The sequence below is a fragment of the Artemia franciscana genome, chromosome 19, assembly GCF_032884065.1.
Source record: "Artemia franciscana chromosome 19, ASM3288406v1, whole genome shotgun sequence".
In the NCBI taxonomy this organism is placed as follows: domain Eukaryota; kingdom Metazoa; phylum Arthropoda; class Branchiopoda; order Anostraca; family Artemiidae; genus Artemia; species Artemia franciscana.
In genome coordinates, this window is record NC_088881.1 from 12,975,416 (window position 1) to 12,991,778 (window position 16,363).

The 16,363-nt window shown below is 35.6% G+C and overlaps 1 protein-coding gene across 1 annotated transcript in view; it reads left to right on the top strand.

Annotated features, from left to right (window-relative positions):
- The window catches only part of LOC136039082 (protein jagged-2-like), a 153,548-nt gene that overhangs the window by 37,264 nt on the left and 99,921 nt on the right, over window positions 1-16,363 (top strand). The window contains exon 4 of the mRNA XM_065722566.1: window positions 6,804-7,100. Within this exon, the coding sequence (XP_065578638.1) occupies window positions 6,804-7,100 (297 nt within the window). The remainder of the gene's footprint in view (window positions 1-6,803; window positions 7,101-16,363) is intronic.

The following is a 16,363-nucleotide window of genomic DNA, read 5'->3' on the forward strand; positions in this document are numbered from 1 at the left end:
CCGAAGCGCCACCCCAACAGCTAGTATATATATATATATATATATATATATATATATATATATATATATATATATATATATATATATATATATATATATATATATATATATATATGTATAAATGTGACTCACATTACCACGTTTAGACAACATAGCATGTTGCATGGTATGCCTGGCATGCCATGTAACTGTAAACTTACTATTCTCCTATTGTTTTTGTTCATTCTTTTAAGTCCCTGATAAATTTTACTAGTGTTATATGTTTTTTATCTTTTTGGTGTGATATGTGTTTTCGATGACATTTTTTTCTTCTGTTTAATTTTTTGGTCAGTTTTGTTTATTTTATTAGGATAATAAGGAAATAAGCAACTAATAAATTCAGCTAAAATCAATATTAACAAAATATGGGCCTAGAATCGTGAGGAAAGCCCAGTTTTAAAATATTTTGTTCGATTTTGTGCAGAATACCTAGTTCTTTAAATAGTTTATATAATTCAACCATGGAATAAATTTAATGTTGTCCTTATTGTTAAATATGCACGCAAGGCCTGTCCTCCACTAAAAACAATATCACCAATGAGTTTGCCAGGATTCCTTTTTGAGAGGGGCCCAACTTTATATAAGCTTTTATATAGTCCAGCTTTTATATAAACAAAGTAATATAATATAGTTTCCACAGTGGATTGGACGCTGGGTTGCCAACCCTTATCTTTTTTGTTAAATTAAAAAATTGCCACAAATAAGGGCAGTGTTGCCGCCTGTGTTGCCAGCGTCGCCGCTAGAAAGTTAGTGTGTTAGTTACGCTTACTAGAAATTAAATTGATCGCATAAATTGAAAGTTTCATTCAGTTTTTTTTGGGAGGAAATAAGGTCTTCTTAAGATATTTTCTCAAACCACATTTGCCTGCCATAACAGAAAGAAAGAAAGCGATCTAAAAATGGGGTTTGGAAGGCCAAATGAAAATACTGAAGAAAACACAAAAAGCGAATATTTCGAGGGAACTACCCAGCTAGTATATATATATATATATATATATATATATATATATATATATATATATATATATATATATATATATATATATATATATATATATACATTAAAAGGTGAAAATTAAAAGCAGAACACCATCATGGGAGGATCCTCTATAGGAGGACAACTGCGGCAGGGCGTAAGATCCAGATTTATGGACAACGGCCTCTGTAAAGGGCTGCCTCGACCCTTTCGGGGTACCTCCAAGACTGGGAAACTTGCGGTCAATTTTTCCCACTTGAGGAGTGGCGTTCCTCGAGGAAATTATAGCCTAGTAAACAACACAGCACTCGTACGGGATTTTGATTATTGGATATTTTTCTGGGCTCTGTTTGTTTTGATGGGTGTTTTCGGGCTGAAAAATCTCTTCCTAGCTAATTTATCTACTATGGGCTGCCTCCCCGTAGTAGCATAATATTTGTAGGCATGAATATATAATTTGTTTACTCAGGCAGGAAGGATGGAGTACATAGACAGGGAGTAGGGCTCATGATGAATAAGGAAGCTGCTAAGTCTTGTTTAGGCTGGGAAGGTATTAACAATAGAATACTAATTGCTCATTTTATGACTAAAAAGTTTAGGGTATCAGTTATAGTAGTATATGCCCCCATTGAACCAACTGATGGAGATACTAGTGACTCGGATGAATTTTACTTACAGTTACAGGAGCAAATAGACAGGGTACCAGGTAGAAATATGGTGTTTTTGCTAGGAGATTTTAATGCCCAGGTTGGTAGAAATAGGGATAGATGGTATCCTAGCCTAAGTAAATTTGGTGTAGGAAACGAAAACAGTAATGGCTATAGGCTTTTGCAATTTTGTAGGTATAACAACCTAGTTATAACCAATACGATGTTTGGTCACAAAATGGCCCATAAGTTGACATGGTATTCACGTGATGGTAAGACAGCAAACCTTATTGATTATGTTATTGTAAACAGAAGACTAGCAGGATCAATACAAGATACTAGGGTGTATAGGAGTGCCGTTATTGATGTTAAAAGTAAAGATCACCATCTAGTAGTGTCTAAGGTTAATTCAATGCTGAAATTTCGGAAGGGTAACTCCCTTCCGGAAAGTTATGATGTTGGTAGACTTCAGGATGAAAATTTGAGAAAAAAATTCCAGGAACAGTTGAGTACTAAACTTGAGAGTTTAAAATTTGACAATGTGGAAGATAGATGGAATAATTTCAGAAAAACAATTTGTTAAGTTGCTGATGGTGTCCTTGGGAAGAGTGCTAAGACTGCAACTAGGAATATTAGTGAAAAAGCTTTAGGTTTAATAGAGAGTAGAAGGTGTTTGTATAAGAATTATCTGAGTGATAGGTCGCATGAAAACAAAAGGAATGTAAAGAAAGTGGAGAAAGTATTAAAATATGAACTAAGGAGATGTGAAGTGGAAGCGATGGATAAAATTGCTGAGGATCTGGAAGATGCGGCTAGACGGCATAATAGTAAAATATTATACTGGCATGTTAATAAATTGAAAGGGAGTAGCCAATCCGGACTAGTTCTAGTTAAAGATAGAGATGGGGCCACAATTAGTGATAAGGAAAAAGTTAAAGAAAGATGGGTGGAACATTTTGAGAATGTGCTAAACCGAGATACAGTTGCAGGAAAAGATATAGATGAAAATGAAAAACTTTGTGATATCTTGGATGTGAAGGAAGATTTGTTTAGTGAGGAAGAATTAGCGACAGTACTAAAAGGATTAAAAAATAAGAAGGCCCCAGGTGCTGATAGTATGATTAATGAGTTTCTTAAATATGGTGGAACTGAGGTTAGCAATAAGCTACTGAAGATTATGAACATGATTTTTGAAAAAGGGGAAGTACCCAATGATTTTAGGAAAACCTTAATTAAACCACTGTATAAGAAAGGTGACAAGAGTGAGTGTCGTAATTATCGAGGCATTAGTCTGGTCTCTGTAGGTAGCAAATTACTGAGTAATATGATACCTTTTAGACTGAGACATGCTGTAGACAAAGTTTTAAGGGAAGAACAATGCGGTTTTAGAAAAGGTAGAGGATGTGTCGACCATGTTTTCACTCTTAGGTTAATAATTGAGAAGTCCCTTCGCTGTCAAACACCTTTGGTCCTCAGTTTTATCGATTATGAGCAAGCTTTCGATTCTGTTGATAGAAGAGCGTTAACAAAGGTCTTATCGTTATATGGTATACCAGAAAAATACATTAAAGTGATTTGCGCTATGTACGAGAATAATACTGCTGCGGTTAAGGTAGGAAATGAGGTTAGCAACTGGTTTTGTGTTAAATCAGGAGTTAAGCAGGGTTGTGTTCTATTCCCCTTTATATGGATCATTTTGACGGACTTCGTCTTAAGGAGCACAGGAAAGGCAATTGGAGACCATGGAATCAAATGGGGAGGAAGAACGCTCCTGGACTTAGATTATGCTGATGATTTAAACATATTAGATGAAAGTGTGAGCAAAATGAATAAATTTTTAGAGGTTTTACGAGTTCAGGGTGCTAAAATAGGCTTGAAAATTAATGTTAAGAAGACTAAGTCACTAAGGCTAGGAATAAGTGAAGATGAACAGGTGACATCAGATAACGAAAAGATTGATCAGGTTGGGAGCTTTAGTTACCTTGGTAGTATTATTAGTAAAGATGGTGGGAGCAGTGAAGATGTTAAAAGTAGAATAGCTAAGGCTCAGGGTGTTTTTTCACAGTTAAAAAAAAATTGGAAGAATAGAAAGATAAGTCTACAAACCAAGATTAGAATCTTGGAAGCTACAGTGATGACAGTGGTCAACTATGGCTCTGAAGCATGGGCACTCGAAAAGCAGATGAAAATTTACTAGATGTTTTCCAGAGAAATTGCCTACGGATTGTTCTGGGTACCCGGCTGACTGACAGTATTTCAAACAGTAGGTTGTACGAAAAGTGTGGTTCAATCCCGTTTTCTGGGGCTATAATGAAAGAAAGGTTGAAATGGCTAGGTCACGTTCTACGGATGAAGGATGACAGATTACCGAAGATTGTCCTTTTTGTTAACCGTCTGGGGCTACACGGAAAGCCGGTCGTCCTTGTCTGGGTTGGGATGATGTCATAAATAAAGATTTAAAGGAAATGGAAACTTCCTGGGAGGGTGTAAAGAGGGGGGCTTTAAATAGATTAGGTTGGAGGAGGAGCGTGCGTAGCTGTGTTGGCCTCAGGCGGCTTGGTGCTGCAGTGAGTTATTATTAGTAGTAGTAGTAGTATATTTTTCTTGTGCTGTGCTGAAGACGGACCTTGGACATAGGACCAAAATATTCACTAAATTGAATTCCACTGTCTTGAAAAAAAAAATTTCCCTATTGTTTATAAGTTGTGTTTGTTTGATTAGCTTAACAACTATAGGAAGGCAATTACTTATCATTAGGATGCTTATCAGACTAAGAGATCAGACTTGTAGATGACGTTTTAAGAAAAAAACAGTGTGGTGTTCAAACAGTTCGTGGTAACGATCCATAACTTTGGCCCAATAGCAACCAAACTCTAAAAAGGAATTTTGATAACAGTTAATATATCAAAAGAATTTCTTTTATGCTGTTTCCTAATATGTATCCATAAAATTTCCATTTAATTCCCATCAACAAGCACTATGTAAACAATGGGCAAATTACAAAACTTGAAGGCCTTTCCCCAGGGTCTCTGGGGGGCCATGTCATCTCCAAAGGCCTAACTTTTTGACTCTTTAATGATGCTGAACCAAATGAGTATCTAGAAATTTTGACCGGATGTCTTTGGGAGGAAAAAGGGCATGGGAGGCGGGCTAGATGCCGTCCAATCTTTTTGGACATTCAGAAAGTTCACTAAAAACTTTTGATTTACGTCTTAATGAGCCTTCTCCAATATTCTGGCACCATTAGTTCAATACAATCATCCCTGAGAAAAAAATTAAATAAGCACGCATCCGTGATCTTTCTTCTGGCAAAAATACGAAATTCCATATTTCGTTATATAGGAGCTTGAAATCTATACAGTAGGGTTCTCTGATATGCTGAAATCTGATAGTGATTTTTAGAAAGGTCTCTTAACTTTTTGTGGGCGTTACCCCCTTTTTCGAAAATCAGGCAAATTTTTTTCAGGCTCGTAGCTCTTGATGGGTACCACTAATTTTACATATTCAGAGTTAGCATAAAAAGCCAATTATTTTGATTTTCTATTCATCAAATCCTTTTGATTATTTCTTTTTTAAAAGTTTCGGTTCCTATTGGGCCGATTCATCTCGTACTTACCGTTCATTATTATAAACTGTTTGTTTGATTATGAACAGGCATTTGATTTAGATGATAGAAAATCTTTAGTAAAGGTCCAATTCCTGCATGCGATATAGAGAAATTTCCAAAGATTTTGCGTAGTGGCCATACAACTGGGGAAAAACGTAAGACAGCCCAGGAAAATCCCTCCCCTCTAGATAATACCCCTGTGGAAAATACCTCCCGTAGGAAATACCCGCCGCGGATAATACCCCTGCGGAAAATACCTTGGCTGGAAAATACCCCCCATTTAAAATACTCCCCCCAACCTGCGAAAACTCCTCTCTCAGAGAATGCTCCCCTGGAAAACACTTCCCCCCCTCGTGGCTGTTTGCTCTCCAATCACTTACGACTTGTAAAAAAAGGACCTGAACTCTCAATTTCTGATCTAATGAGTACCCTCCGAAGTTTCTGTGACCATGAGGTGGAGGTGTAGATGAAGAAGGAAAGTCCCCCTCCTATATAGAATAAATTCTGCTCATTTTGGGGTTTTGTTTTTGTTTCACTTTTTCTTTTCATCTTAACAGCGTAGACAAAAAATATTCCCAGAAATCATAAGGGAGTAGGTATCAGTTTCGGATTTATATGGGTTTTTAAAGTTTCTTTTTTACCACACCCCCACCCCCTTCCGAAAAAACACCCCCTAACAAAAATCCTTGCTACGACCCGGGGCATTACACATCAATTTTTACCTCTACCCTCCACTCGTCTCTCCCTTAGAACTAATTCTGCATTTCGGGGGGGGGGGAGTTTTCTGTAAGGGGGGATTGTCTGGGAGAATTTTCAGGATAGAGTACATTTTTGGGAACAATTTCCTTTCAGTGATGATGCATTTTCTGGTATGGGAGTATTTTCCACAGAAGGGCTTTTTCTGGGGAAGTAAACGCCTAGAACCGGGGTAAAGTGTGAAGCTTTGAATAGATTAGCGAAGGATAAGTTTACGCAGCTCAGAGGACTTGGCGCTACAATGACGTGTTAGAGGCAGTAGTAATAGTCAGGACCGTAACCAGGATTTTCTTTGGGTTTACAAAAAGAAACTTAAAAAGACGGATCAAAAATGTGCGTATGTGCCTTTTTGTTACGTTTTTACGAGTTGAATAAACATTTCAGATGAGGTTCAAACCTTCTAACCTCCTTCCTGGATACCGCCTCAGTAGTTTTATTATGTCTGACATTTGGTCCAAGATAGGTGTTTCCTGCGAATTGAATTTCTTTGCTATGTTGCTTTAGCTTTATGAAATAACACGTTAGCTTTTATTTTTTAACGCATAAGCTTTATTAAATAACACGTGTTATTAGTTGTTCAATTTAAAAAAATATATTAGTTGGACAATTTTTTTCCTAGAACTAAGAAACGGAAAATTTCTAGAAAAATCTGGGCTGAATCCAGAAGACCGTCTCTTTATTGTCCAATTTTCTACAAGCTCTCACAATCTTTGAATTTCTTTTGTCTCATTTTTACGTGACCTTCCATAACCCTGCTAATTAAGTTTATTTATTTTAGCTAGTGATTTCTTCGGGACAATTTCAGCTGGAAATTCTAGAAGTTCAAAACCCCAGAGGTCATCTGGCAGTTCATCACTGTTGTGGGGGATCGTTACCTAAGAGTACAAAATGTAGTCGGCCGTGTCAAACTTATTTTAGACTTTGTCTGAAGGAATTTCAAAATAATGTGACTACTACTGGTATGTGTTCTTTTGGGAATGTGTCTAGTCCTGTTCTTGGAGAAAACAACTTCGTCATTACTGAGCCACAGTCTGTCGGAGCTAATCTCATGCTGCAATTTTCCTTCCGCTGGACTGTAAGTTATTATTTATTATGCTTATATTCATAGGAGGGGGGGGGGTGTTACAGATATACTGTTGGGTTCAAAGCAAGAGAATTCTTTGATGATTTCACGTGAAAGGGTGCTTATGTTTTGAACCGTTTTACCTGAATTGCTTTCTTAGGATTTAAATAGATGAAAGTTCTGCAATTGAAATGCACATAAACAGTCAAATCAAGGGATCTCAGGAACATAATAACTCTTTATTAGAAAAGGCTTCGTACAGGGTGAAAATTCAGCATTCGTTTCGTGGGTTACACTAATTTTATGAAAGGGCCATAAATGAGAGAGGGGGCGGTAACTATCCCCCTAGATTTGTGGAAAGTATTTTTGGTGTTTTAACTGGATTTTTTTTTTCGTCAAAGAAAATTGAAAAACAATTCTTCGATTTAGGAGTGTTCCGCTCCTAGATTTAAATAAAGAACATTTTGCCCCCAATCACCTTGTATTTTAGTGAACTGGGATGAGTCTTGAGTTGGATGAGTCTGTTTGTTATTTTGTATTTGCCAAGTAACTATGAAACTGTCAGTGAAACTTTCTCGTTCTTAAGGCTTGTAGAAAATCCTGACTTACTTACGGCAGAAGGGCTTTCTTTTTTTTCATTTTTAACAAACCAGTAGAATGAAATAGAAAAACTTGGCTATGTACTCATATAGAGAATAGAATTGAATTGGTTTTTCTCAATTTATTGATGCATACACAGTTACTGACAGCTTTGTAATTACTAGATATATTAATAAAATAAAAACTTGAAGAAATCAATAAAAGTCCTAATACCGATACCGAATTTTCACCCTATCCCTAGCTTTGTGCCCGATATTTTTTTTTTTCGTACTCTAGTGCTGGGACAGAATGGTTTTGTCATATCAAATTGACAGTCGGTTTAATCGAAGCTGATGCAGGATATTTGTTTTTCAGGCTCTTAGTTATTACTTTTACTTTTGTATATAGCACTTACTTATGGATAAGGGGTATAGTCTCCTTCCAAGGTTAAAATTAACGTGAAGTATATGCCAAAGAGGGGGAAAGTTCCTTGAAGGAGGAATTTTTTCCGTGTTGCTCTCCTAACGAAAATTGTCGAGTCACATCAACTCCACTGGAGAAAAATTGAGGTAATTTCACTGAACGAACACAGTAAGATAGTCTGTTGCCGCTTCTAATTATTTGGATTGTAGAGGTCGTTATTTTGCTTGGCCGAAATTTGGCCATTATTTGGATTGTACAGGTCGAGCTTACTGTTAATGTTTAGTAGCATTGCAAATAACCACAGTTTTTGGCTAAATCAGAGAAGAAAAGAGGTACTATTGTCCTGTAAATCCGTGTTAAAAAGTGTGCTTTTATACCATGGAAACATTTTTATAAAGAAAAAATGAACAAAAACGGGATTTTTAAGGCCAAACGAAAATACTAAAAAACAAAGCAAATACTTCGGAAAAACAACCGCCTCTCTTCTTCAGTGTGAAAAAAAAAAAATTAAGGAAAATACCAAAAAAAGACAAAGAATGAACCAAAATAAAATGTGGAGAGTCAATGTGAAAAAAACAAACGAATGAATAACGAACATTAAAGATGAATAAAGTCCAATAAAAGCCAAAATTAGAAGAATTAAAACTAAATACCTAACAACTACGATTTTTGTGACTCATTTTTTTTTAAGCTAGTCGAATTATACATTAAGTGGGCTACAATGGGAAGCCAAATGATTCAGTCTTTTACCCGTTGTTGTATTTACCCATTACTGCAGTGTCAAATTTTGAACCTGTAAAAGAGCTTTTTTAATAGAAATTTTGAACCAGTAAAAAGGATGAAAAGTTTTTTTAGTCACATCTTTTTTTTACAAGAAAACTTCTTGCCTGTGCCGAGACTTTCCACATGAAAATACCATTAAACAATGAGTAATTTGAAAAGAACAATTCCTCTGCTAAATTACATGTTGTTTCACTTTTAATGCGTACAAAAAAGCTAATAAAAAAAAAAAACAAAGATTAAGGGTTCACGGAAAATTCGTGTTATTACTGTTTACTTGAAATCTAAGTTATTCTCTCAATATAATTATCTTAATTATCAACTGAAAATTCCTAAATCGAGATTGAGGACGAACTGCTTTGAACAAATTTGGCACGTTTAGCTCCTAAATTCAGTGGACTCATCTAATATCATGATTACTCTGTTGTTAAATTCAAAATAAAAGCTCATGATATCCCAAAATCGAGATTGAGGACGAACTACTTTGAACAAATTTGGCACGTTTAGCTCCTAAATTCAGTGGCCTCATCCAATCTCATGATTACTCTATTGTTAACTTCAAACTAAAAGCTCATGATATCATCAGATGTGCTCTTTTGTTCATTAATTAAACCCTGTAGCCAAATTTAACAACCCTTGCCTACCCCACACAGGGTATTTGATAAGATTCGACCAGTGCATTGCATTTTCCATCCATTGTATTACCTATTACAGGGGCTGTCATAACATACGGAAAATTGCAATCGGGGCCTCCTGTTGTTATAGGATTCGAATAAACATCAGATACTCACTTCTTACTTTGCCCACACAACTCTTAATGGGTGGACTTATTAAATGCTTAATTTCAGGAGCGACTCTTGGGTCGATTAAAGGCAAATGTCAAATAGCAAGGAAAACTGATTCTATCAGTTATCATGCTAATCTTGAAATAGAATTTGGTTTTAAGCTCTATCGGGGCTTTAAGCTTGGCCTAATGCATGGTGCTCTGCTGCGGGTTCTAAGATAGATTCTGGCGGGAGTTGAATTTTGCATTGGCAGCCGGAGTGCTTGCTCACAGAGTTCTACCTGTCAAAGAGCATGAGGAATTGATTCTATCAGTTGTCATTCTAATCTTAAAACAGAATGTGGTTTTTAAGCTCTGCCTAATCCGTGGCGCTCTGCCGCGGGTACTAAGCTAGATTCTGGCAGGAGTTGAATTTTGCATCGACAGCTGGAGTGCATGTTCCCACGATAACAAAAATACCTTCAGACAAGTAACTAACTACTTCTTTTCCTTGTTATATCCGTACAGAAAAATTGTTTGCCCGGCCGGCACCATTGTGTTTAAAATTGGTAATGCAAAAACATTGCAGACACCAAAATTACGTTGAAATGACACCAACAGTGCCACTTTGGCAACCATGACTACTGCTATTGCTATTGAAAACTCATCTTAGCATCAAATACCTAAGGCAGGCGAGGCAGGACGTGCTACTCCTCAACTCCAAAGACCTTTGCTCTTAACTCCGTCCAACTTCATATTTTCTCTAATCTTTTCTTGTGACCTTTTTTCATCCCGCCCAAGAAAATTTTACTGGAAGTAGAATCTTCTACTGAAAAGTGCATCTGTTCCCAGCTGATTTCGAAAAAGTATGCATTTGCTAATCACCCGAAATTTAATGGAAAAAAAAGCAAGTATAAAGTTTTATTGCTTGACCATTCCTTTACTAAAGGTCCTAATATATTGTAAACTAGTTCAATTTTTGGTTCCGAATACGAAAAAAAAACTGAAGAAAAACAACAGGAGTTTGAAAACGATGCGTGTCTTGTGACTGGTCTTAAAACTCATCAACCACTTTATGGAGACGAATTTTGGCTCAAATTATGGTCCCCCGCAGCTTTCCAAGGAACCACTTTGGAAGTCTAAATTTTAAAATGCCTTGAGGTCCTTAAATTTTACATCTACTAATATTACAATAAAGTTTTTTTCACAGCAATATACTGCCCCAGTATCACATCACAATATTACAATATTATCATCTAGATGCAAAGTCCCCAGTTGGCTCACGATTATGTCAAAACCCCCAGAAAACCGAACTTTACTGTAGTTGAGATATTTAACTAGTTTCTTGCTTTTAGAAGCAAATTTTGCTTATTTATGCTTAATTGTGCATAAGCGCCTTGGGAATACTCAAAACCAAAGTATATGAGACATTGTTATCAGAGGGCGGTAGGGAGTAAATTCTAAAAACAACAAAAGAATTGGTAAATAATGTGAAAATTATTGAATCTTTCTTCGGACAGCCCTGAAAAATTCCAGGGAGAGAATAAACCCATAGGTTATGTCATCCATACACGCAGTAATGTATTCAGAAGAAAAGAAAAATTTTAAGTCCGTCTTTTAAAATGTAGCTTTTTCTTCTCCAAATTCATATTTAATAGATGTGTACAGATGATGCGGGAGTGGATTTAAACAGAGTAATTTGTATAAGATTTTTGATTGGCAATCAAAATGTTCATCGTCTTTTCTGATGACAGAGGTAAAAAATAAATTTAGATAACTCACCGAAAATCGAGATGAAGACGATCATTAAATACACTTTACCCTACATGGTGCTGACTTTCCAATTAAACTGAGAAAGACATTACCATCGCTACGGAAACTTTTCTGCAAATTTGGAAATTTTATGAATTATTATAAAAGAAATATGCAATATACCAGTGTTTGCTGGGATTATTTTTTTTTATTCGTTTTGTTGTTTCCATTTCACTGGCTGGAAGTTTTCTTCGTTGGGATTTCCTTTTTTTTTCCTTTTTCCTTTTTTTCTACGATTTGTCGTTTTGTCGGTTAAAAAGAAGAACAGCAAACATTTTTTCAGCTTTATTTTTAAGTAATCGAATCATTTAAAAGAAACCACCATGCCATGTATTAATTCAAGCTATCAACGATAAAGGAAAACATCAAATTCTTATGTTATTTTACATCTTCATAACCTAATATAATTTAATAAACCTCTTTGAAATAAAAGATAGAAGTTATTTCTATCGCTTAAAACAGATAGGGGGATTTTCCTCCTCTAAGGCTTCAAAATTTACAAAATGTCCCCATATTTTTTTTTTAAGATCCTCTTTGTAAAAATAATCTGATACACTCATAGAATGATGGTTTTGGTGACCAGTCCCGTATTCAGAATAGGAATGGGCTATTTAGACCCAACTCTTTACCTTATCCCCCCGAATCTCAATAATCTGAGGATGTCCCCTTTAATTGCTTTAATGTGTTGCACTCCCAGAATATTGCGTCGCTTTGACTTGAAACATCTTTCATGCATCACATTTGTTTTTGTTCAGAGATACGGACGTCAAGGGGTCTTTGGGTCCAGTGGCCAGATCTAGGAATTTTTTCCAATTTTTCCATAGTTCCGTATAATTTCCAAATTTTTAATGTTTTATTTATTTCACTTAAAACTGCAAAAACATTAACCTCAATCGAGAGCAGAGCTCGTAAAGTTAGCTATATAATAGTAGGCCATATAAAAGAAAATAATATGACTCGTCATAATAATAATAATAGTGAAAGTTAACTTAGCTAATCAATGGTCAGATCTAGGAATTTTTTCTAATTTTTCTGTAATTTCTTATAATGCCCTAATGTTTAATCTTTTATTCATTTCACTTTAAACTACAAAAATATTAACCCCAACGGAGAGCAGAGCTCGTAAAGTTAGGTATATGATAGTAGGACATATAAAAGAAAATAATATATTTTATCATAATAATAATAATAGTGAGAGTGTCTCAATGATTCTCTTCTTTATTATGAATTTTTCTTCAACCTATCAGTCCATCTCCATGTTCACATTCAGTTCATCATATTTTAGTTACAACTTTTTTCATAGTATTTAATGCTTGTGCAGGGATGATCAGAGAGCAGACTAAACGGAGTAATTTGTGTAAAATTTTCAGATTGGCATTCAAAAGGTTTATCTTCTTTTTCTGACGATAAGACGGATCTTATAAAAAAATGCAATTATTTTTCAATGGACCACACAAAGTTCAAATTGCTGACTACGAATTTTAGGTTTGACTTTAAAAACTACCCACAGTATTTGTAATAACATCTATCTTTCTTTGAAATTATCAACTGTGCACGCTAGATTGTGATTTCTATTACATCAGGGACGATCTGATTGTTTCAAATGATGTTATTTATCCATTTCGCTAAATTTGTTCAAAACCAAAAAGAAAACATGATCTTAGACAGTCTTTAAATTCCTTTTTCCGCAAAACATATACTATGCAGATCAGATTGTTGCTGCTTTTTATTTTTCATTTGTTCCTATCAAACAGTTCGTGGTAACGAACTGTAAGAAAGGAGCGACCCGGCTCAATAGTAACCAAAACTCTAAAACACGGAATTTTGATACCAACACATATATCAGTTTCAATAAGTTTAGTCTTACCCATCAAAGGTTACGAGCTTGAAAAAATTTGCCTGATTTTCGAAAAAAGAGGGAAACATACTGTAAAAATCATAACTTCTTAGTGAAAATCTCACCATCTGGTTCAGCGCATGTGTAAACCCTACTATAAAGGCTTCATGAATCTATCCGCGAAAATGTGGAATTTTGTATTTTGTATTTTTTTTTTTTTTTGAAAGAGGAAATATCGCCTATGCGTGTTTATTTGTTGTTGTTTTTTCCATGGGTAATCGTATTGACCTAGTGGTCTTAGAATATCGGAAGAGGGCCCATTCGAACGAAAATTAGAGTTTTTAGTTCTATTTTTAAGAGACCGAAAAAAATTGGAGGGCAACTAGGCCCCCTCCCACAACCCTTTTTTCTCAAAATCGTCCCATCAAAATTTTGAAATAAACCTTTGGTTCAGCATAGTTGAAAGGCCGAATAACCATGCCTTTGCATATGTCACGACATCCCCAGCCCATGGGCAAAAGTCTTTTAGTTACACAATTTGCCCATTGTTTGCGTATAATATTTGTTATTGGGAAATATGCATACGTTTTTTGGATGGGGAGGGAATTTTCTCCTTGTGGGATTCTCCACGAGGATAATTTTTCGTGGGTATAGAAGTTTCCAGGGGTGAATTTTTCGGGGGAAATTTTACACTGGGGGAATTTGCTAGAATTCCTATACGAAATTCTTCTTGTATCTTGCTTTCTCTTTGCCGACTCGTGGATATGTGAACGCGTGGATATGTGAAGGATAATCGTTCGGGGTAAATTTTCACCAGGATTGAATTGTCTTAAGATAAATCTGTGGGGAAAAGGGACTTTTCCGTGGAGATAAGATCAGATTTCCTGGATTTATTTGAAAAACAATCAAAATTAAATTAAAAAACACGCTTTTTCAACTGAAAGTAAGGATCAATATTAAATTAAAACGAACTAAAATTAGTACGTATATGAAAGGGGCTGTTCCCTCCTCATTGCCCCGCACTTTACCTTAAAGTTTGACTCCTTCTCCCAACTCTACTTTTTAAAACAGTAAAAAACTTTAGCGTAAAGAGCGGGGCGTTGAGAAGAGCAACTCCCCCTCATATATGTAATAACTTCTGTTCATAAGTTTCAATGTTGCTCCTTACTTTCAGTTGAAAAAAAAACTTTTTTTTAAATTTAATAATCTGTTAGCCACGATCTGTCTTCGTCATTACATTCCAGGCTCTTCGGCATACCGCGTCTTCTCAGCATCCTTTACCCATACATACGAATTTGCTTCGAGGAGGGAGGGGGTACAACTTTTAAAATGCAAAAATGGGTTATATTTGGAAATACAGAAAATTACAGGAAAGTTAGCCATGTCCTGAGATATTAGGGGCCGTGGGTCTAAAGGCTCTTTTGCGATCGTCTATAGTTGAGAAGTACTAATACTGCATTGGCGCGCTTTCAGAGAATGGGGGGTGAGGGTGTGGAGGTGTTACATTGTCTGCTGAAACCCTCCTTTTTTACCAGTGTCAACTTTTTATTCGTAGTCTTTATTTTAAATGTTATTAATTCATGGAGAGAGTATTTCCTAAAATTCTTTCCAGAACTTTAATCGCAATTACTCAAAACCTAAAATATAGTTAAAAATTATTTCTTTATACCTCCAGTTTGTAGGTTTTTTTTGAAAAACTTGTAATTAGAGCAAATGTGTACAGCCATCTTATTTGTATTATCTAGCATAAACAATTGTCGAACGCATTTGCACAAAGGAGGGATAGAAGATACAGAATCTTCAACTTGATTGATTCAATATACCCGTCTCTGAAGAAATTAAATAAAAAAACAAGTTTTTTTAACTGAAAGTAAGGAGCGACATTAAAACTTAAAACGAACAGAAAGTACTTCATATATGAAAGAGACTGCTTCCTCATCAACGCCCCGCTCTTTACGCTAAAGTTTGACTCTTTCTCTCAATTCTTCTTTTTAAACAGTAAAAAACTTTAGCGTAAAGAGCGGGGCGTTGATGAGGAAGCAGCCTCTTTCATATACGAAGTAATTTCTGTTTGTTTTAAGTTTTAATGTCGCTCCTTACTTTCAGTTAAAAAAACTCGTTTTTTTATTTAATTTCTAGTTTTTGAATCAATGCATGTTTTGATTTTGGCTCTCCGCAGAGGAATAATTAAAACGAAATTTACAATTTTTTTTGGCTAAATGGCTTTCTCATAATTTTGATCAAATGATTTTGAGAAAAAAAGAGCGGGGGAGGAAGCCTAGTTGCCCTCCGATTTTTTGGTTAATTAAAAAGGCAACTAGAACTTTTAATTTTTTACGAATATTTTTATTAGTAAAAGATTTACGTAACTTATAAATTAGCTTACTTAAAGAACTTTTGTATTCTCATATTTTTATTACATATATGAGGGGGTTTGCCCCCTTGTCAGATCCTCGCTCTTTACACTAAAGCTTAAATTTTATCCCAATTCATTAAGAATGACCCCAGAATCACAAAAGCCGTAGAATAAATAGTTGAAATTAATAAAAATACTTTAGTGTAAAGAGCGAGGTATTAGGAGGAGGTGAGCCCCTCAAATGGGTAATAATTTTTGTTTGTTTTAAGTTTTAATGCTGTTCCGTACTTCCAGCTGAAAGAACTTTCATATTTATTTTTTCATTGTTTTTTTTTTAAATAATGCTAGTAAATCCTGCGCTCCCTTCATGGAGATTTTCTTCCCCCATGACAAATTATCGATGGAAAGTTCCCCCAGCATATCCCCCTCTTCTCAACCCCTCCCCCCAACCAAAAAAATCCTCCTAAAAACGCCTGTACACTTCCCAATAGCCATTACTATATGTAAGCACTGGTCAAAGTTTGTAACTTGTTGCCCCTCCCACGGGGACTGTGAGGGAGTAAGTCGTCCCCAAAGACATAGTTACAAGGTTTTTCGACTACGCTGAATAAAATGGCTATCTCAGAATTTTGATCCGTTGACTTTGGTAAAATAATTAGCGTGGGAGGGGGCCTAGGTGCCCTCCAATTTTTTGGTCACTTAATAAGGGCACTAGAACTTTTCAT